At 39.0% G+C, this 23,338-nt stretch overlaps 1 protein-coding gene across 3 annotated transcripts; it reads left to right on the top strand.

The window, feature by feature from the left end:
- Window positions 1-8,202: 8,202 nt before the first annotated feature.
- On the top strand, window positions 8,203-19,777 carry ZNF770 (zinc finger protein 770). 3 transcript variants are annotated; one of them, XM_036735621.1, is made up of 2 exons: window positions 8,203-8,573; window positions 14,515-19,777. In XM_036735621.1, exon 2 carries the CDS (start codon window positions 14,588-14,590, stop codon window positions 16,643-16,645), a length of 2,058 nt encoding a protein of 685 aa, XP_036591516.1. In that variant the 5' UTR covers window positions 8,203-8,573; window positions 14,515-14,587; the 3' UTR covers window positions 16,646-19,777. The 3 variants fall into 3 exon arrangements, with proteins under 3 accessions (XP_036591516.1, XP_036591517.1, XP_036591518.1); XM_036735622.1 differs by lacking the exon at window positions 8,203-8,573 and adding an exon at window positions 8,925-9,001; XM_036735623.1 differs by lacking the exon at window positions 8,203-8,573 and adding an exon at window positions 12,607-12,661.
- The last annotated feature ends 3,561 nt before the right edge of the window (window positions 19,778-23,338 follow it).

Genomic DNA, 23,338 nt, shown 5'->3' with positions numbered 1-23,338 from the left:
TAAACTTCACTCATTCTCTCTCCCTGCTGTGAACAACTCATCCACACAGTTGATTAACCCACCTCTTCCCAAAGCCAGTGTCAACCCTAGGTTGACCCTAAGTCATCTGCCTGGAAAGTGGCTATGCTCACGCCAATACACTTTGAACATACACAAACAAATCAGGCCCGTAGCACAGTCCAATAAACTGTTCTGTACTCAATTCATATCCCTAAATTCTCCCACTACAACGAATAACAAAAGACATACAACAAGTAATAAAAAATATGCAAAAGTCATTCAATTTCCCATGGGCCAAGATGGGAAAAATAAACAATAATTTCGACTCAACTGGAAAGCAAGCTCTTCAGGCTATCAAAGTGGTTTGATGGTAGAACGCCAGCATCGAGTCTTATGAAAAGGACTAGCAACTATTTTCAAGACCTGTGATTTTTTTCCTCAAATAACTACTTTTAGAACCTAGTTGTGAGGTTTATTTTATGGTCATTGTTGAGAGGCAGGTTTACTTATATAAACAATTAACTGTATTTGAGATATAGTCCTACTCCCAGTGGCCTAAGCTCTGGGCATCACATGGACTAAGTTTGATCCTAGGATTGTCCAAGGAATTATATCTCCTTGAGTCATTTTACTTCACCTAGAGCAGACCTCTACTGAAGAGGACAAAAGTTCTTGTTGTTCTTGTGTAAGCACTTGAAAAAGCAATGTATATCAGGTAAAGGAAAGTGGCTTTTTATTTCACCTCAAAGAAAATGTAAACACAAGGACTCACAGTAGCTCCTGAACAATCAATATAATTCTTCTCCTATTTCTGGGGAGTGCCACCCTTTAGTCCAGACCAAATAATCTTCCAACCTTATTTTACTACTCCAAATATTTGGACTCCTTCCCTCAGAAGGAAGCTGAGTTTGGAGTTCTGCAGAGGCAATTCTTCATATTCTGGTGACTCTCACCTTTGACTCAAAGATATGTTTAGTCTTCTAGTACTACCATTAAAAAAAACTAATCAGAAGTTTCATTTATGCTTTCGTTTACACCAGAAAGGCAATTGTGTTTTCACAATAACTCATGGCAGTAGTTGCAGTTAAAAATCCAAGTTTTTATTACTCCATATCATGGCTTGGTCTCTTATATTCTCTCAAATTCAGGGGCATATGCTTGATCTTATCTACAAGAATGAGGATAAAAAGGAATCTCTCCTCCCTCTAGAAGGCCGGGCTCCAGAATTCAAAGTCCAGAAATTCCCTCATCCTCTACGTAGGATGCCATGCCACATGGCTCCACCCTCTCCAAGGGCCTCGTGTTTGAGAGATTCAGTCACTTCTTTCCTCTCCCAACTCTCAAGTCATGGAGATAAGCTTACATGTAACTAAAATGTGCCCCTGTCCTGAGGGTGCCATTAGCAATTGAGGGATATGGGGAAAGACAGAATCACTCCTCCCTAGACAGTTCTTGATGGATTCAGTAAGACTGGTCTTGTTAAACTTTTTAATATTGTTTTTTAAAAAAAAATTAAGGTAAGGTAATGGAAATCTTCTGCTATGTGGACCATTCTGTGTCAGAAAATTGTGTTTTCCTTCCCCCATGATGCATTTATAACTCAGAAGCTTTACGTTTTCCAGAATTTCTCTTAGCAATAACTTTAAAATACCACAATTTTTACTGCTGCCTTTCCTAAATTCTCCATTTATTTCAATTACTATACTGAATTTGTTCCTTCATTTCTATACTCCTAGTAATAAAGGAAGAAGCCACTCACAAATATCTGTCTTCTGAATGCATTCAGGAAAACCTAAAGAACTTTATGATCAATCTGAATAATTTGCTCTCCTGAAAAGGCACACTCTTCTCCCATAAGCACTCAAGCTAATAAGACACAGAAAGATTTTGACAATAAAGAAATAGAAAAAAATCATACCCAAGCCAACAGGCATTCAACAAAACTTTCCCACTTCATACAGCTATCTATCTATCTATCTGGCCGGCTGTCTGTCCATTTGTCTGTCTGTCTATCTATCTATCTATCATCCTTCCAACTTACATTACTGCTCAGTATGGCTCAGGACAACTACTGTATCAACCATCTCCTGCCCTGGATGTATACAGTCCACATAATTGGTTGTTGTTGTTTGTCTCTCTTTCTTAAAGAGGACCATGACATCAGGGAGGTGATGCCATGGCATGCAATGAACTGGATTTAAGTGAGGGAGGACTATACAAAGTCAACAGCCTCGAGATTAACAACATGAATGAAGTTCTGATACTTTATCACTCTGCAGTTGGTTTATCAATTTTCCCCATTTGGTATGGGTTCTTTCCTATAAAGGATGGATTGTATAAGGTAGCTTTCATTGCAGGCTTCCCTACAGTTCTATATGCATCTTGGAATAGCCCTCTAATCTGGATAACTGCTATGTGGAGATAGTCCACATGCCTTATTCTCTCCATCTATCTCTGCTGCTAATTGTATATTTTAAAGGTCAACCATGGTGGTAATATGCATCTCTTTTGTTTCTTTACTCAACTGTAATAGTAGAGACTGTGTGCTAGGGGAGTTCTATTTCCTCATTCATCCTTTCATTCAATAAGCATTTATTAAACACATGGAAAAGTGCTGTCAAAGTATCTACAAAGACAACAAAAAGAAACAATTCTTGCCCTCAAGAAGCTTATATTCTACTAGAAGAACTAACAAGTACACAGATAAGTCAATGTGTATATATGCTAGACAAATAAAAAGTAATTTGGGGTGAAGGAAGAGTACTAACAACTGGAAGATGAGGAAAGGCTTTGTATTGCAGGTAGCAAATGAGCTGAACCTTGAAGGAAGATGAAAGAGATAGAGAAGGAGTTCATGGCAGGACAGCTTATGCAAAGGCATGTAGGTGGGAGATTAAATGTTGTGTATGTAGAAATAGAGTTTAGGGAATTGTGGCATATATGAGAGAAATATGAAATCACTCCGGAAAGATAAGTTGGAAGTAGATTACAATGGGCTTTACATGCTAACAGGGAAGTTTGTATAATGTCCTAGAAGTTAGAGGGAACCACTGAATCTATGGGAACAAGAGAGTGATATGATGACACCCGGATTTTAGGAATGTTGATTTGGCAAATAGATATTGGAAAGAAGGGGTACTGGAGGCAAGAACACTACCTAGGAGGTTATTGTGATAATCCATGCCAAAGACAATGAAGGTATGAATTAAGGCAGTGGCTGTATGTGTAGAGAAGGGGGTAGATGAGAAAGATGATGTGGAGGTAGAATTAACAAGACTTGGCAAATGATTAGATATAAGATGAGGAAGAGGAAAGAGTCAAAGATGTTTTTGAGGTTGCAAACTTGGGTGACTTGAAGGGTAGTGGTGCCCTTGAGAGAAACAGGGAAGTTAGGAAGAGAAAGGGATGAGTTATTGGAAAAGATGAGTTCTAATTTGCCTTTACTGAGTTTGAGATGCCTGTGAGTCAGTCATCCAGTAGGAGATGTCCAACAGACAGTTGTTGATATGGGATAGAGTGCTTTTGGCATTGTTAGACGTCAAAATGGCAGCTCTGTCATGAGCAATAGATTCCGAGATCTCAAAATACCTGACAGAAATGATCCCCTGAAGAGAGGGAATCTGTATTTTTTACTATCTTGCTATATTGCCACAGTGGATGCTCTGAACTTTGAATATTGTTCTGTCTCCTCCTTTTTCCCCTCCAGTGACACACTTATTCAATAATGCAGTACTGTCATGGTGGTTGGACACAGAAGGGAGACTCCATTGTTCTAACTTAACTGTACTTGTGGGAAAAGGGGATAAGAGCAATGCCTCCTAACCATTTCCCTTCTCTTATAATAACATATTTGTACAGTGCTTTATGCTTTCTAGTCCAATGTTTAATTAGAAACAACATTAAATATTGATAACAACTATACTTGGTTAGTAGCTGTTTACTTTAAATTAATTCACTTTCATGCATAAAAGGTCTATTCCTTCAAGTCCCCTTGAGAATTCTTTGTCCCTTATAATTTACTTTTCCTCATACGATTAAAATTTACACTCTACTCTTCTATTTCTGCTTTTTAAAAATTTATATTATCTCATAAGGGTCATAAGATCAGAGATCATAGGGTTATATATCTAGGGCTGGAAGGAACCTTAAAAATCCTCTTGTCCAACTCCCTCATTTTCAAGATGAGGAAAATGAGGCCTTAGAGAAGTCCTGCCAGTGCAACTTGAGCTGGTTCCTGTAGGTCTTATGTGGCAGAATCTAGTTTTGAACTTGGGTCCCTTATGTCTTCTCCATAATTGTATCTTAATTGCTTTATAGTTTTCTATTACATTAACATATTATTGAGGTTGTAGTGCTTGGGGAACCCCCCACTCCCACCGCATAGGGTAGATCCACTGGAAGAAGGCTACTCTAGGTTTAACAAATGAACAAAAATGCATTTATTAGATAAAACATTAATGTTGGAGGTGGCTTTAACACCAGGATCTGAGGATCTTAGCAACTCTTTTAGTTCAGGTTCAACGCTGGGACAAAATGAGGCACCAGTAAGTCTGAGGGAAGGTGATGGTGCCTACTTGGCATAGGCTTTCTCTTATTTCTCCCTCAGGGAAGCTTGCTGGTTTGGCTAAGCTGGTTTGTCTTCTCTGTTGGTAGCTGATGGTTGAATGAATGGTGTTGGTGAGGATGGGGATAGAGGACCCTGTCTTGAAAGGGTTGCTTTTAGACGGAATTTCCCCCAATAAACCTGGGTTGCACTCTCCCACAAATACACATACCACCAGTAGGAAGAGTGAGCACACATAGGCAGCATATATGGTTACTGACACACATGGAGAGGCATGCAAATAGGGAATGTGTGTGACCAGGGTACAGGTACAGAGAGGCAACTCTTGACTCTGATGCTTTAGGGCAGCTGAATGTTTCTAGTGATGTCACTGTACCGCTCTCACTGAGCCTGCTTCCCACTGGATACTGCTTTGCTAGACAGCACTCCTCTGGACCTAAGAGTCTTGACAACTCTCTTAGTTCGAAACCAAGAGGCTTTTTTTAAAAAATAGCTTTTTTAGAAAAGCAATTATTCTTACCAAGCTGTTACACCTACAACATCCCTAGGAAAAATACTGTTTTTTTCTTTCTTTCCTCAATAGCCTTCCTATTTGTTTCCATTCTAGCTAGACTGAATTTCATCTATGTACAGTTGGAGCTTCCTTAATCCTGGGCACCAAGCTCCCCTTCCTAGCTAGATTATGTCCTCAGGGCTTAGCTTTTTCTTTGGACTCCACTTCATGGTCTAGCCTCTTGGGTCTCTCCTCCCGGTTTATGACGAAGATCCCCTATAAATATTGATTTTAAACTCTGAAGCCAAGACTATACCAGGTTATTATTGGTATGAGTTATTGACCATTAATATCTATCAAATAGCTTAAAGGTTCAGGGTTCCCCATTTTTCCAATTCCAAATCTATTTTCCCTTATAGATGAGTGGATGAGGTAAAGGCATAGAGATAAAGCTAAACCTAGGAGGCCCTAGTAGACTCCATAATCTTGAAAGTCTTTGAGCTCATCTTTACACAAAGTATTCCTCCATGGTTGGACTTTCAAACTGCTTCCAGTTTAAATCTTTGAACAAATAACTTTCTCTTTTTAATACTCAAAGGGTATACTCCTAACAATGGAATTATTTGGTCAAAGGGTGTGATCATTTTTATAATCTGCTGAATATTACCCAGTTGGTCCCGAGGAAGATTCTACAAGTTCAAAATTTACCAGCAATAAACACATGTACCTGTTTCTCTACGACCATGCCAGCACGCTTTCATCATTTTTAGTCTCTCCGTTTTGACAGGTGTGAAGTGGTTCTTCCAAGTTGTTTTAATTTGCACCTCTGATTATTGAGGTTGAGCATTTTTTTTCGAGTGAGAATTAACGATTTCTGTTTCTTCTTTTGAAAATAGACTGTTCATATTTTTTTGACCATTTATCTATCATGGACTAGAGTTACTTTCTTTTTTTAACAGTTCCGTATTTTTCTAGATGCCAGATTTTTATCTCTCATGTCTGTCATATTTCCCCAATCTGTTATTTTTCTTTTAATTATATTTTCTGCTCCACAGACTTTTTTTTTTAAATTTTAAATCAAACACACCTATCTTGTCCTCAAGCTTCAAGAATTCTTTCTATTTGTTGAACAAAAAGTCTTCTTCTCGTCATTCAGAGAAATCATCCCCTTTTCTTCCATAATTTTTTCTAGAGTTCTTTTGTTCCAGTTAATCCTTTCATTCAGCTGGAATTCACTGGTGTATATGATGTAAGACATAATTCCAAATTCCTTTTCTACCAAATTGGAAGTCATTTTCCCAAGTACATTTATTAAATAATTTTTTCCCCAATTCATATTTACTAAAGGTTGTCAAACATAAATCTTTTTTATGTATTTGGTTGGATGTCTGGTAAATTCATTCTGTTTCACTGATCTATTTATGTTTTGCCTAGTTCAAGGAAGCTTGAGCAATAACCACTTTGTAATATTTTGGGTTCCAAAGCACATTTTATTTCATTCTTTTTTTTCTACATTTAATGAGCATTTAAAAAGAATATTTCCACATACAAGTAGAACAAAAAAGAGAATTCTGTGATACCATGAATCTCTTATTTACAGCCTCCTTCTTTAAAAGTATATAACAAATTCAGTGTCACTTTCAAAGCCGACCTGCCTCTGTGTGTTTCTACAACCTCTCTCCTAACCTCCAGACTTGCATTTCTGTCTATCATACATCTCAAACTGGAAGTCCCACAGACAGACTGAAACTCAACATGTCTTAAACTAAACTCATTATCCCCAAACCTGCCCCCTTCCTAACTTGTCCGGTACTGTCCAGGGTACCACTTTCCTCCCAGTCACCCAAGCTGACAATACAGGTATCATGCTTGACACCTCACTCTCTCTCTCTCAACTCACACTTCCAATCTGCTGTCAAAGCCTGTTGGATTTTACCCTCATAACATTTCATTCATCTTCTCCCTCCTCTCCTGTGATACTGCTAACCACCCTGGAAAGCTGTAATCACTTCACACTTAGACTACTGGAACAGCTCAATGATGGGTCTTCATACCACAAGTTTCTCCCCAATGCAGTCAATCTTCCACTCAGCTGCTGGAAGTGATCTTCCTACAACACAGGTCTAATCCTGTCACCACCAGGCCAACTCAATGATCTGTTGTGGCTGCCAACTACTTCAAGGATCTGTTTAGCACTCAAAGGCCTTCATAACCTGCCCCCTCTCCCCAACCTTTCCAGGTTTCTTACACCTTCCTTCCTTGCACATCCAATGCCCCTGACTCCAGGACTATTCCACTGAAAAGATACTCCAACTTCAGGCATTTTCCTGTTCCCCATGCCTGGAATGTTCTCCCTCCTCATTTTCACCTTCTGGCTTCCTTCAAGTGCCAGCTAAAAATCAGCTTTTTGCAAGAAGCCTTTCCCGGTCTCTCTTAATGGCAGTGTTCCCCCCTTGTTGATTACCTCCAATTTATCTTGTATTCAGCTTTTCAGTACGCAGTTGTTTTGCACGTTGTCTCCCCCATCAGACTGTTAGCTCCTTGAGGACAGGGGATGCCTTTTGCCTTTCTTTGTAACCCCAGGGCTTAACACAGTGCCTGGCACATAGTAAATGCTTATTGACTGATTGTTTGAAGGACTCAATTTCAAACACATGAATTTGTGTCTAGGCCACAGATGAGAGAAGAGAAATATGAGAAAATTCTGGAATCCAGAGGCCTACATGTCCAGGCCTTGTTCTGGGAACTTGTCTCTTCTCTCTGTTCCTTTACCTGTAAAAGGGGGACGATACCGCCTTCTCTCTACATTCCAAGGAGAAGAGAAAGGAGGAAATCTTATTTAAGTTTGGGGGGAGGTGGGGATGAAAAAGGTTCTATTGATGAACCTTATAACTTTTTAGTGTTTTATCACATCGATACAGCCTCAGCAGGTCGTACTAAGGCTCAAATAAAGCCTAAACTATCTAAAGCGCTTTTCAAACTTTAAAGTGATATACAAATACGGCTATTATTCAAATTTCGGCGTCAACAGAGGAGCGTCCAAGCTCCGGAACTGAATGTTTATAGCAACAGGTTTTGTCCCGGACAACTACGCAGTGCTTTCCGGTTCAGAGAGACTGAGGTGGCCTACTTCCGGCTAGCTGGTTTTCCGTGGCGTGGGCCTGGGGGTATCAGATTCCGCACCCCTCCCTACCTTTTACAGTCTGTACAGTAAGAATGGGGACACCTGCTTGTGCCATCGGCGTGTTGGTCGGGGGTGTGGGGCAGAGGCTAAGCCCAATGCCCTTTTCTAGGCACCACCAATGATCTCGGAACCCGATGGAAGCCGCACCGAGAAGCGAGAGCTAGTTTCTGCCCGGAACCTTGTCCGGGTTGCTCTCCCCCCGGAGTTGCGGCTGCGCATTGAGCCTCATTGCCGCCGTCGCCGCCGCCGCCGCCTCTGCCTCTGCCGTCGCCGCTGCTCCTCTGGGGCTTGTCTCTCTCCTCTTCCTCAGCTCCTCGCTGTCCCGACTCCAGGTGCGTGAGGTGGAGGGCAGAGTCGGTGAGGCGGGGCAAGCTCGGCACGCGTGGGGAGGCCCCTGCCCTTCTCGCCTCCGGGAGACGGACCCGCCCCGGGCGGGGGCGGGGATGGGGGGGGGTGAGGCAGACCTCCTCCTTCCCTTCCCCCTCCCCCACGCTGTTTCTGAACTGTGTCTGCACCCGCCCCCTCCCCGTCCCCATCCTCGTCCCTGCCCCGGGCGCGTGCGTGAGTGTGTGTGCGCGCGTGAGTATGTGTGTGTGTGCGTGACTGTCTCCATGCGTGACTGTCTCCATCCGTATGGGGCGGGGGCGGTGTCTCAGGCCCCCACCCCCCAGCAGCTTTCTCCCTTCCCCAGCTTGACAGCTTGAATCCTTTCACCCGCCTCTATAGGGATCGGAGGGAAATGCAGCAGACCACCAGTTAGGTAACACTTTTTAACTGTTTGTGTGGAAAGGCCGAGGATGAAAAGGGATGATGCTACAAGTGGAGCTGAGGTGTCAATAATATTAATAACTAGAATTGTTAGCACTTTTCAAATTCTCATGTATATTTTCACTGTAACCCAGGGAGGTAGTAGGTGTAGGAGGGGGCAGGTACCTGGGAGGAATTGAAAGGTTAAATGACCTGCCTAGGGTGGCACAGCTGGTAAGTGCTTCAGGCTAGATTTGAACTCTGGTTTCTCAGACTCTTTCCACTGTGTTACCTGTCAGCTTGTAGGTAAGGAAAACGCCACTAGAAATTGCTCTAGGTGTCCAAAAATTACTTAAGTCTAAATTATTTGTTTCTTGTATTTTTTTAATTTGATTTTGAGTCCTTCACACTTCTGTGTGTTTTAAATGCAAGAATCATCATCCCCTAGAAGAACCTGGATGGTGAATAGAGAGCAGGGCCTAGAATCAGGAAGACGTGAGTTCAAACCCAGCCATGTACTTTGGACAAGTCATTTGTTAACCTGGCATATTGTAGGCACTTAATAAATACTTATTCCCTTCCCTCTTTTACAGATGAAGAAATCTAGACTCAGGGAGGTTAAGTGACTGACCTGATTTCATACATCCAATGGTAGATGGTCCATGTTACTGTGAAGTCAGGGCTTTTGACTGCCAAGACCAGTGCTGTAGGAAGCCGTGTAAATCAAGGAGTTTGATAAGTTGTCATATTATCAGAAAACAGCTTTGGTGTTCTTCAGTAGAAATTTGTGGATGTTAAAAGCCAAGAATAACTTCACAAAGGAGAATCAAAGTGGTTCACATCACTTGATGTGAAAAACTGTTCTGATTGGGAGGAGACCTAATTTTTAATTTCTGGCTATGCCATTGACTACTTCTGTGAACTTAGACTGCTTACCTCTCTGGGGACTTGGTTTCTTCTTATGTGAAATGAAGGGGCCAGACTAATCGTTTCCACATCCAAATTTCCATAAATTTTTGCCGTGCTAGGTGCATCCCTAAATTGTCAGGACATAGAGGACAATTGTGCTATCCCATAAATGTGATAATTTCTGTATGATTTTCTGGTTGGATTTGAACTGACTTAATATGGTATTCCTTATTTTCCATTTAGAATAGGAAGAACTGCTAAGTCCCTTCTAAGAACTATTCTCACCAGAAAAGCTGATCACATATTGCTAAATGTTCAGGATATCTTTTGTAGCATTTTCTAGTAAATACAAGAAGGAAATTAAGTTTTAGCTGAAAGATAACCTTGCAACAGCCTTACAGAATTGATATACCAAGCCCAACCTCTTTGGCATTGAGGAGGACTATAGGATTTCAACTGAGATTGTGTTCTGATTCTCACTGGAAATAGGAAAAGGGGTTATCCTAAGTCTTCATCCATTCATTCAGAGTGCTTTTTTTTTTTTAAAGCACCTTTTTGCAGAGTTATACTTTGCATGGAAGGAGAAACAAAGTCTAATTAAGACATAATCCCATTTTTCCTAGGGCTGATAAAACAATAATTTTTGTTTTGAATTGTGGCATAAGAGCCTGGAGCTCAGATGATAGGTGAGGATTGGAATTGACTCTTGCAATGAAGAGGGTTAGGGCTGGGACTGTCCTGGTTTACCAGCTCACCTTTGAAAAGTGGTACTTACAAACTGTTGGTAGACTAGATGGCTTCTGAGGCGCCTTTTTAGTTCTCAGTCTGAGATCTACGATATTCAGTGTACAGACCTGGGGTTCACCCAATGAGAATTCACAGATGTATAGAGCCAGGTACCATTGTTGCTCCATGAAAAAAACAGAGCATGTGTCATCTTTGGCATGAATGTTGAGGATTTCCAATTTCTGGGCTCTGATTGTGCAGCTCAGGCACAGACAATTGCAAATATATTTCACAGAGAGGACACTGAAGTTAAGCAACTTTGCAAATCGTGGGATTTGTGTTTTTTAAAAATTTTGATCACCAGAGCCAGGTCATAGTATTTGTACCCTCAGAGGCAAGGTCTATAAACTATCTCTACCCACTGGAAAATTGGGGCCTTAACTGTAACATGGGCAATTTGTTACAAAACAAATACCCTTCTAAAATGGAGAATACAATTTTATGTTACTAAAAATATGTGTATTTATCATTTTTTCCCATATGTATTTATGTTAAAATCATTTTTTGTTACTCTTTTTGACCTCCCAATGTGTGCTGTATTGCACACACCCTGCCCCCGCCCCTCCCCCCAGCCTGGGGCGGCTCTATTGATCACTTATATACCATACCCTGATGTTCACAATGGGGATTTTGGAAGTTTATATAATATTTTAAACTTAATGAGAAAACCTGTAGTTTCTAGATATATCAAAAATAAAAAAGGGGAGTTAATTGCTTTAATATTAAAGGATTCGTGTGATATATTGCTACCCCTCTAGTCACTGAATTGTTTTCGACTTTCTGCTCTTAAGCATTTTGTTTCAATTGATAGGGTAGACTAGATCATCAGGAAGAATGCAGGTTAGCTGTGACATTCTCTGGCCCTCAATAAGATCCTGGTCATTTCAGCTAAATAGACTACTTGGTAATTTTGAATAAAGCTGCCAGATTTATTTCTCTCCCTTGCTCTAGATCAGAATTTCTTGGGGGAAAAAATAAAAATAAAAAAGAATTTCTTGGAAATTATATAAATATACAGCAGCTAGTAGCTTGCTCTGTTGATAAATTACAAATAGTTTCTACGTTATTTCTAATGCAGGTTGAGGAGGAGAACCAAAATGGATAGGAGTCATTTTGTGTCGAATGGCTAGAACCAAAGATAGTACTCATTAATGATTCGATGTCAACTTGGAAGGATGTCTTGGTCTTGTGCTGTTTAACATTTTTGTCAGTGTCTTGAATAAAAACATAGATGGCATTCTCATCAGATTTGCAGATGACCAAAGCTGGAGGGGGAAGAGGGAGTAGCTAACATATTAGATGACATTCAGGATTCAAAAAGATCTTGACGGGCTAAAATAATAGATCCATTCAAACCAGATTAAATTTAATAAGGATAAATAAAAATTCTTGTGCTTTGAAGTTCAAAAAATCAATATTACAAGTTGGGGATTAAGTAACAGTTTGTCTTCAAGAGATCTAGAGGCTGTGTGATTCATCAGTATGATATGGAAGCCAAGGAGGCAGATGTAATCTTAGGTGGAGCATCTGGTCTTTCAGAAGTGATGGTCCGCTTGTCCTCAGCCCTGATCAGATTATCAGTCATATTGTGTTCTTATTCAGTTCACATTTCAGGAAAGACATTGACAAGCTAGAGACTGTCCAGAGGAGGGCAACCAGCACGGTAAAGGACCTTGACTTCATTTCATATGAGTATCATTAAAAGGAACTGGCCTGGGGCAGAGGATGTTTGCCTGGAGAAGAGAATACTCAGAATGGATGTTATAGCTGTTTTCAGTCACATAGCAGAGGGATTAGATTTGTTCTGCTTGAATCCACAGGACAGAAGTAAGAGGAACAAGTGGAAGTTTCAGAGAGGAAAATTTAGACTTGATATTTCCAAACAGAGCTACGCACAAATGGAAAGGGCTATCTCAGGAGGTGGTGGTTTCCCTGCTTCTGGAATTCTTGAAGAAAAGGCTGGATAACAAATTCTTGGGTATGATGGGAAGAGAATTTTTATTAAGTAATTCTAGGTTTAAGACATGAACGTGGAAAAGAGAAAAGCTCATGTTTCAAATGGCTGCTAACAAAATAGAACTATATTTCTGACCTCCTTCAGTTGTTCAGTAAGTTTTCAGTCATGTCCGTGACCCCATTTGGGATTTTCTTGGCAAAGATACTAGTTTGCCATTTGCTTCTCCATCTCATTTTACAGATTAAGAAACTGAGGCAAACAGGGTTAAGTGACTTGCCCAGGGTCACACAGCTAGTAAGTGTCTGAGGCCAGATTTGAACCCAGAAAGATATGTCTTCCGCCAGGCCCAGCACTCCATCCACTGGGCCACCTAGCTACGCCATGGTTATGCTTCCTTTTACTCTGGCAGTAATTGAAAAATGGGGCCAGCAACTTCTGTATCTGATTTTTTTTCCAAGGGATAGGTGAACATAGGTAAAAGGGTGAGAAGAAAACCATTTTTGCAGTTATTGGGGCAGAGTAAAATTGATTGTGGAGTCACAGGGAAAACTACAAGAGTACAGTACATCAGAATGTATTGACTCTGAAGCCGCCATCCAAAATAATAATAATAGTTAAAATTTACATGGTGCTTTAAGGTTTGCTAAATGCTTAGTTATATTATCTAATTTGAGCCTCATAACAATCCTGAGATAGGTACTACTATCAACCCCATTTTTATGGATAAGGAGACTGAGACCTAGGTATACTGGGCAGTTCCCTCCAGGTTACACTCCTAGTCTGAGTTAGGGTTAGAGCTAAAGTCTACATCACTTCAAGTCCAGTGTTCTACCCACCATGCCACCTGTTTATTACTTATTGACTTTACTGAATAGGCAACTCTAGGCCATTCTGGAGCAATTATCCAGGTCCTTTGCTTTTCCACCTTCCTTCTTAGTCATGCCCACTATGGAGAAATAAAAGGAATTACAATTCTAACCAGTCAGTTTAATTACTAGTTAGCTACCCTGATAAGTTATTCAGTAATTATTTGTTGAGTGCCCTCTTGGTCCCTGCCATCACAGAGCCTACTGTCTATAATGGTATCTTGCATTTATGTATCATTTTGCAGTTTTCAAATAACTTCCCCATGTTGTTCCATTTGATTATCACCTGACCTTGTGAGGAAAGCAGGGCAGGTGCTGTTTTCCACATTTCACAGAGGTTGAATTTACTTGTACAAGGGCACTTGGCTACTAAGTGGCAGAGCCAGATAAAAAATATGACTTAGTACTGTGAATTTTCCATGGCACCTCTTATTGCCTGTGGTGTCCTAAATGTACAGAAATTGTTGACAGTCAAAAAGAATATGCTAATAGTGCATCAAAGAAATTATCTCAGAAGAATCATGTGTACCCGTTTCTCATCAGGCAGATAATGCCTAATGTGTACAACATATTTTGTGCAAGCATGTTTTTATAGTGCTATTACTCTTTCCTGTCCCCAAAAATGCTATTTAAGTTAAAATTTTTAAAAAACTTGAATTAGAAATTATTTTAATTTAATGGAGAGAAATAAATCCAACTTAGTTTCCTCATTATTCAGTACCATGGCTGTGGCCAGTCTTTTCTAGAGAAATGTTACCTACCTAAGGAATTCAGTTAGAGTTCTAAACTGTTTTCTTTTTAAAGGCTTATTTCTTAGGATGTTGAAAATCAAAATATCATTTTGAAGGCTATCTATGATTCTGCTATCTAGAATTGGTATTTTATTTTTAAATGCAGAAAAAGCCCAGGTTTTTTTCTTCATAGTATTTTTAAGCAGTGATCCCATTCATCTTTTTAATATGACCAAAAAGTCCTTGAAATAATACTTTTTTTTCTTTTAACTTTTAGAAACCTATGGAGTTTAAGAAAGCAATGAATTTCAGTGGAATTCACTGAAGAATTTTGTGACTGAAGTTTTAAAATGGTAAAGGTTCAACAGTGTGTGGTGTCTAACAAGTTACCTAGGAAGAGGCCATATATTTGTAATATTTGCTTCAAGCACTTTGAAACACCATCAAAATTAGCCAGACATTATCTTATTCACACTGGTCAAAAGCCATTTGAGTGCCATGTGTGTCATAAAACTTTTAGGCAACTAGTTCATCTGGAAAGACATCAGCTAACTCACAAGCTGCCATTTAAATGTAGTATTTGTCAACGACACTTTAAAAATCTAATAACCTTCTTGAAACATCAGCAGCTCCACAATGAAACCTACCAGAATGATGTAAAGCCAGTCAAAAGATTGGTGGAATCCAAGCAAGAGAAGCCAAGTTATGGGGTATTCCGTTCTTTTTCAACAGAAGAGAGGTGGGTATTACACCCATCCTCCAAGTCGGATCATGTGTATGGCACTGCAAGGAGAAGAAAGAAAATCCATGCATGTGATACCTGCAGCAAGATGTTTCCATCCCGCTCAAAGCTGGAAAGGCACTTACTTATTCATACTGGCCAGAAACCTTTTAAATGTTCTCTTTGCAGTAAGTCGTTTAGACAGTCAACTCATTTGAAAATCCATCAGCTAACACATACAGAAGAGAGACCTTTTCAATGTTGTTTTTGTCAAAAGGGATTTAAGATTCAGAGCAAACTTCTAAAGCATAAACAAATTCATACCAGAAAAAAGAATTTTCAGACTATTTCATTCAAGAAAAAGAATCCAGAACCACGCTCAGCACCAATTAAGTTAAATTTGAAGCAGGATGGTTTTGAAAATGGTGATGCACAGGAACCTGAGGAGGATACTCCAGTTGATGTTGACTCTATTTATATTGTCCCTTTTCAATGTCCAGAATGTGAGCAGTGTTTTGAATCAGAGCAGACTCTCAGTGTTCACAAATGTTTGCATGCAGGAGATGCTAAAAATACAAATGGCATCAAAAGAAACCACACCTACAAAACTAATGTTAAAGGTAAAGTTTTAACTAAGCTTAGGCGAGGTGGGGATAAGCAATTAGATGCCTTTCGGTCTGACAAAAAGAAGTTTAAAACTAGGTTCTTGAAAAATCGTGATCTTCTTGGGGAGCAAAGCTCTGATCAGAATGCCTCACCTAAAACTTTTAAGAGTCCTCATAGCAAATTTGGTTCTTACAAGAAAGTTAGTAGTAGTAAAAAGAAAAGACATTTGCCATTTTCCTGGCAGAAGCAACTGCAGAGTCCTAGTGCAGAAATCAATATGAAAGGTACTATTAATAGTGAAGGAATTTTAAATGTAGATGATTCAGTGAATAATGACATAGCGATTTATAGTCCATCTGGTGAGGAGTTCTTTGATGATCCTGAAGCGCTTCAACATGCGCTTTCAGCTCCCACTGATGATCTGCATACAAGACATAAAATGTGTCCATGTGACAAATGTGAGAAGGTTTTTCCTTCTATATCTAAACTTCAAAGACACTATCTAATTCACACTGGACAGAGACCTTTTGGTTGTAATGTTTGTGGGAAGTCATTTAGACAGTCTGCTCACTTAAAAAGGCATAAGCTCACTCACATTGAAAAGATCCCTTTTAAAAGACCTATTTATCAGGTAGAATTTGAAAATTTAAACAAACTTTTCACTCATCAAGGAGACAATTCTCAGTTGGTGGGTTATTCTGAGACTTCTGATGCTCAAGAATATAGGATGACTGACTCAAGTGAAGTATCAGAATTCAAAGTTAGTACAGAATCAGGGGATTTCATTCTTGTCACCCATGGTAGAAACATGCAGCCCTATCTGTCTAAGAAACTGTTGGAGACAGAGCAGAGGCGTTATAGCCGTTACCATGGCTATTCAGGAAGTGCTGAGAAGAATGAAGGCCTGCTCTACCAGTGTAGTGTTTGTTTTAAAAGTTTCAGGTCTCCATCCAAACTCGAAAGACACTATTTAATACATGCAGGACAGAAGCCATTTGAATGTTCAGTGTGTGGCAAAACATTTAGACAGGCACCCCACTGGAAGAGACACCAGCTTACTCATTTCAAAGAACGACCCTAGGAAAATACGGTTGTCTTAAATTTGGTTATGTGACTGACAGAATCGCCAACACAATTGGTGCTAGGCAGACCGCTGGCAGTATCCCTTGAGATTTTCTTTTTAGAGTCTATTGCTTTTGGAATATGTGATTATCAGTGGGTCTACATTAGCTGAAAGGCAGGGACTATGTCTTATTCATCTTTGTATGCATGCCTTTCAGCACCTAGCATAGTGCCTTGCATATACTAGGCCTCAAGTGTTTGTTGAATTGAATGGAACTGAAATTGAGTGAATTAATATGCAATTGCTTGTCATGCATGGTAAGGTCATAGGATGAGAAAATAGTAAATATATTGTTTATGAGTATCCACCCATTTTAAAAAATGATACTTGAGTGTCCAGTGTTTTATTTTAATGTTGCAAATATATGTGGTGGCTATATTAAAAGTATTATTGAAAATCACAATATGATATTCATTTTAGTGGGATTATTCCTTACAGTGTGCCATCTCTTTACATGTACACACAAATCCAAGAGGCAGAAGGTGGTTCCCACGTGGAAGTAATAAACAGTCTTCACTGTGGTCCCTTTGTATTCCATATGACCTGAAAGTATAACTGACATTTATATAGTGCTTTATGGTTACAAAGTGCTTTAGATAGAGCATGCATTTGATTCTCACAACACTATATTGAGGTAGGTTGTGCAGGCATTACCTCCTATTTTTAGATAAGGAAATTGATACTGAGAAATCAAGTGATTTTGCCCATGGTCACACAGGTATGTGTGTAGTCGTAGAGTGGTCCTGGGCTGAAAATCGGGTCTTTTGACCATTGTTGTCCATGTACTGCTCAGTTTTCATGGCAGAATCCTCTGGTTGCATTTACAAAAAAAAAAGAATTAATGAAAGTAAAAATTAATGAAAAATTCTTATAGCAACGTTCTGGTTGCTCATTTAACCTCTTTGAACCCAAGGTTTCTTCACAAAGAGGGAACATGAAATGTTTATTAAATTGAATTGACAATAATAATATTGAATTTCTTCTCAGGAGATAGAGGCAGACTTTTTCCATCACCTGCTTTGATCTAGGGCCAGGGGTTCTTAACCTTTCTTGTGTCATGGACCCCATTGGCAGTCTTATGAAACCTGTAGACCCCTTTCTCAGAATAGTATTTTTAAATGCATAAAACAAAATACATAGAATCATAAAGGAAACCAATTATATTGAAATACAGTTGCCAAAATATTAAGAAAGCGAGTTCTCAGACCAAAAGTTAAGAATCCTTGAAATGCATTTGAAAAGTGGTGAAGTGGCTAGGCTTTACCCCAGCCAAGTTCAGTTGCAAGGTCGTGAATATTCTACAGCTTCCTTACTGTTTCTGATGGTGGTGACCAGATTTTCATTTTAGAAACAAAATGAAACTCATCAACCCACTCTATGGTAACTACTAGATAGGTCTACCAACAGTCGTTAGTTGTAGATCGATGACCTGTCACTGAGCCCTATCTCCCTCACCTGAGTTCCTTTTCATAAAACTGTCAACTCGGCTTTTCATGTAGTGGTGCCAGCAGTTATCAACAGCTGCATCTAATGTTTATTATTTTATCCTCCACTTAATACCTCTTGCAAAATTCTTATGTTAGATAATACTTTGGTCCTAATCCTTTGTTAGACAATTATGCAGCATCCTGATATATTTAAAAGCAAACTTGATTTGGAGTCAAGGGAAGGCAGTCTTATGGGTGAATGTGGGTAAGTTATTTAATGTCTCTGGTTACCTTGCCCACCTGGAAAATGAGCCAGGGTTGGACTAGATGATCCAAGGTCTCTCATAAGTCTAAATCTATAATCCCTTGTGTTTATAGATTATTCCTATTAATAAAATGCTCATCATAGGAATGTGGTAATCACTTGACAAAACTCATAATTTGGGGAACTTGTATTAATATGGATCTGTAAAGGCAGCATGGTGAATGCAACTTCTTTTTGGATTTAATCCTATTTGGAATAAGGATTTCTGGCAAATAAAGGTAAAGCTTAGAGGTAGCATGGACTAGGGGATAGAGAGTGGGCTTGGAGTTAGGAAGACCTGGGATCAAATTCTAGGCTGCCACTTAGTAGCTGTGTGGCCCCAGGCAAATTATTTAACCTCTATGTGCCTCAGGCAATTTCTTTGGACTAAGGAGTTATAGAGAAGTTGCTGTGTACTTTGTTGGACTCAGTTTAAATCAGTGGTGTTCTTAAAGGGAAAGAACCAGCACATTCATGCAATGGAATAAAACAGCAGGTGAGTACTTGTAGGACACTTAAACACTTTAAGAGGTTCATTTCTTTTTTTTTAAGGGGCTCCTTTCTGAAAGGGAATTCAGATTAAGAAAATGAAAAGTTTTGTACCCTATTTTGAGAGCATCCCTATATTTTGGCTCAATAAATATTTACAAAGAAAACTACACATATACATATATATACACACACACAAATAGAAATTTGGCTTTTATGCAATTATTCCAATAAAAACACCCAAGTAACAGGGACCTATTATATGCTTAAAAAAAATTAAATGTTTCCTTTAAATATTGAATTCTGCTGATACAAGTAAAATGAATTCAGTTTTTAAAAATTTGTTTACATAGAACTTCAAAGATTACACACATTACTACACAAAGCATAATGGTATTTAATTTTGCCTGGATGGATTTAAAGGTAGATGATGAATTTTCTGTAGACCTTTTAATAAAGAATGGTTTTTATTTGCATTGGTGTAAGATTATTGGTTGAATTTGGTTTGGATGAAATTTGTACCACTCCCAAACTACATAGAGAGAATCAGAACAGGCTTATGTAATTTTTTTTAAAGGAGTAAAGCTCTTTACTTAACTGTAAATGTTATTATTTAAATAAATTTTCTGCCTATTTTTTGAGTTGCAAAAATCTAAAAAGTTGTCAAAGTAGAGCTTTGAAGTACCTGTAACAGATCATCTATTTGTGTTGTACACTTTATGTGGAGATTTTAGAAATGTGAATATATGCTACATAAATCTTATTTTAATAAGATTAAGCATTAGATGTCAAAATTACTGATGGACTGCTGCATGCTAGAATCAACTGGTTTTTTTTGTTTCTGAGAAGAATAAACTTCATAAAACTTAAGAGTACTGGATCTTTTTTTTTTAATTATGTATTAAATTGATAAATTGTCAGTCACAGCTGTTATATGGAAGTTTGGTAGAGTTAGTGGAATTTTTTCCTGTCAAACTAGTAAAACCCAAGAATAGTAAAAAAAAAAAAAAAAAAAAAAAACCTTATATTGATGATTTCTCTAAATTATGGGAATTTTTAAAATATATTAGTTTCTGCGAACATTGCTCCTTGGAAGGTAAACAGTAACTTCCAGTCCCAAAACATTAGCTTCTTCCCTACCCTGGGTCTTGAATTCTCTATGGAATGTACCACTTTATAGCTCCTGCCCTTCCTTACTCCCTATTCCCCCTTGTGTTGAGTACATATATGGTAAGATGTGGGTTTAGTCTGCCAGCAGCGAAATTCCCCATCTGGAAGCCCCAAGATCACCATCTTCAAGGTCAGAGAGTATAATCGATGATGAGATCATTAAGGATACCCCAAAGCACCGATGTTCACGAAGATTTCTGTTAAGCTGTGCAGACTGAGCAGTATGCCTCACGTAACTGCCACCGATTCCTTTGTATTTTACAAAATACCCAATCTGGGTCATCTTTATTGCCATCGAGCTGCGTGCTATACTGTCAGTGGCTGAACACCCATAAGCTGTATTCCAAACTGATTCTGCCACCTCCTATCCCATTACACTGCGGCCTGCTCTATTCCCAGAAAACCATGTGGAGCAATAGAAAGAATGTTTAACTTAAATCAACCTGAGTTTGAAGCCTAGTGCTGCCACTTACTTTTTGTGAGTCCTTGGGCAAAGCATTTTAATCTCTCATGGCCGCAGATTTGCCATCTGTAAAATGAAGATTTTGGACTACATCTCAAAAAATCCCTTCTTGCTCTAGACTTATGATCCTATGTTAGGATTCTCTGAGTCCTTGGTGCTCAAAAGTCTGTTTATTGAATCTACCTCATCTTGCATGAAGAATCCAAGTCTTTGTCCCTCTGACTTAGGCCCAAAGAGTGTTTGTAATTGTTCATTACCTCCTAATCTCCAATTTCTTCTTATTCAGTTGTGTCCAACTCTTTGTGATCCCAATTTAGGCTTTCTTGGCAGGAATGGTTTGCCATTTCCTTCTCCAGCTCGTTTTAGTGAGGTAGTGTTAAGTGACTTGCCCAGGGTCACACAGCTAATAAGATCTGAGGCTAGATTTGAGCTCAGGTCTTCCTGACTCCAGGGCAGGCACCCTATCCACCATGCCACTTAACTGCCTCCAATTGCCAGCTTGAATCCCTTTGAAGTGATTTCAGGGACTGCCTTCCAACAAATCCAAAAGGGCTGTTTGTGTCTGATGCCCTGTGATTTTCCTTAGCCCTGGGTATTCTATCTAAATGGGATGCTACATTGACCTCAATTTGTCACTCCAAATTATTGCCTTTATTAAGTATGTGTAGCCAGCAACAAAACTCCTAGGCTTTGAGCCAGCCTATCATATGTTAGAATTATCTGTGCATGTGCTGTTTCCTCCTAGTAGATTTATACTTCAAGAGGGTAGGTACTCTCGTATCTAAACTTTGTTTCTCCATATCTAGACTTCATTTCTCCCCTCTCTCCCATCTTTCTTGTTTTGCAGTACCTCATGAAAACCTCCTTTCTAGTCCACTGCCACTATGATCCACACTAGTTCAAGTTCTCATAACCTGTACAAAGCAATAACCTAACTACTTTCTCAGTCTTTAATTTCTACCATCTCTAATCTACTGTTGCCAGATTATATGGTTTTACAATTATTGTCTTAAACATATCTGTCCCCTATTAGATTATAAACGAGAATATGGACTATGTCATATTCATCATCACCCCTACTTTTCAACCCCACTTTGTCATCACTCAGTAATGATTAAATCAGGATCAATAAACTAAAGCCTATGGGCCAACTTTTGTATGACCCTCAGGTTGTAGTTTGCCATCCTGTTCTAGATGAATGAAATTAGGAGTAGTGTGTAGCATCCAAATTGCAACATTTTAGTTAGTAAAATCCAAACTGCAAGGTTTTTAGTAACATTTCACTGGATTTTGTATTTGTTTTCCTTAACTAATCTTCACACTTAGTATATTGTTGGTTTAAAAATGAAGGCAATAAGAAGACGCACAGTGGCTTTAAATATGCTACAGTGTGTTACCAAAGGCAACTTGCAAATCATACAAGTATGATTAGAGATAGTATAGAGGATAAGTATGGAAGTAAACCAGTCATAGAGAGAGAGACATTCCATGTTGTCTTGGGCTAGGCCTGACTCCTCTGGTAATTTAGGTTTAATATGGGAACAAACAGAATTATTTAAGAATTTAACAAAAGGGGATTTACTTACCCATAACTATAGCAGTAAAAGTACATTCAACAAAGATACATTTGAGAACCCCATTGGTGAATCAAGCTAAATGAAGGTCCTGTGGTGGTCCACTAGCCAAGCATCTCAAAACCCCTCTAGAGCCTTGTGGTTGCTTTGTACTCAGGCATTTAGGAAATGATGTATGAGTCCTTAATCTCCTGAGCCAACCAGGTCTTGAGGAATCTCTCAATGCCTTTTAAGGAAAAGCTAGCTGAACCTGCATAGAGGGAAGGGTGACGATGTTACTACTAACACATATACACAAGATAGACAATTCAGATGGTACACTGGTACCTCCAAGACATTGAAAGAACAAGGTTAAAGCCTCCAGTTTGTTGGATAGAAACTTGGGAGCGTTTGTTTAAAAAGTAAAGAAAAGAATCACAAAGTAAGGTTGTTGTCAGTCACCTTCAAAGGATGAGAATAGAAGAGAGAATTGGAAAACGAGAAAATATTGTCTTGCTTTTCAATTAAAAAAGGGAAGAATGGGGTCTACAAACTATAGGTCTGTGAGTTTAGAATCCTGGGGATGGTCTAGAACAGGCCTGCACAACCTGCAGCATGCCAAAGGATTTCTTCTACATACAAAGGATGGTTTCCTCTGCATTTTTCCCAGGCTGCAGGAAAGCCTTTGGCTTGCTGCAAGTGACCCGAGGACTGTAAGTTGTGTAGACGTATTCTAGAAGTAGTATTAAAGTTCTAGTTTGTAAGCATCTAGAAAAAAGAAGTAATGATAACCAAGGCATGGCTTCACCAAAAAGAGGTCACACCAGACTAGTTGTATATCCTTTTTAGACTGTTAGACCCTGAATATATGTAATTTACCTAATTTTAACAAAACATCTGACAAAGTCTCTTGTGCTATTTTTGCGGACCAGATGATAGTACAATTGGGATTTGGAACTAGTCGAATAGCCCCATTCAAAACATAATCATTGATGTTTTGATGTTGACTTGGAAAGATGATTCCAGTGATACAATCTGGGAATCTGTGCTTGGTCCTATATTAACATTTTTATCAATGACTTAAATGAAGGCTTATCAAATATACAAATGACACAAAACTAGGAAAGACAGCTAATATGCTGGATGACAGACTTAAGGTTCTAAAAGATGTTAACAGAGAACATTGCGCCTCAAATAAAACAGAATGGGACTAAATATACAGTTTTACACTTAAGTTTTCAAAAA

This window comes from Trichosurus vulpecula, chromosome 8 (assembly GCF_011100635.1).
Source record: "Trichosurus vulpecula isolate mTriVul1 chromosome 8, mTriVul1.pri, whole genome shotgun sequence".
Taxonomy (NCBI): Eukaryota; Metazoa; Chordata; class Mammalia; order Diprotodontia; family Phalangeridae; genus Trichosurus; species Trichosurus vulpecula.
This window is presented reverse-complemented; position numbering and strand designations above follow the sequence as displayed.

Coding starts and splice junctions, on each gene's coding strand:
- ZNF770 (XM_036735621.1), top strand. CDS start 14,588: ATGGTAAAGGTTCAACAGTGTGTGGTGTCTAACAAGTTACCTAGGAAG.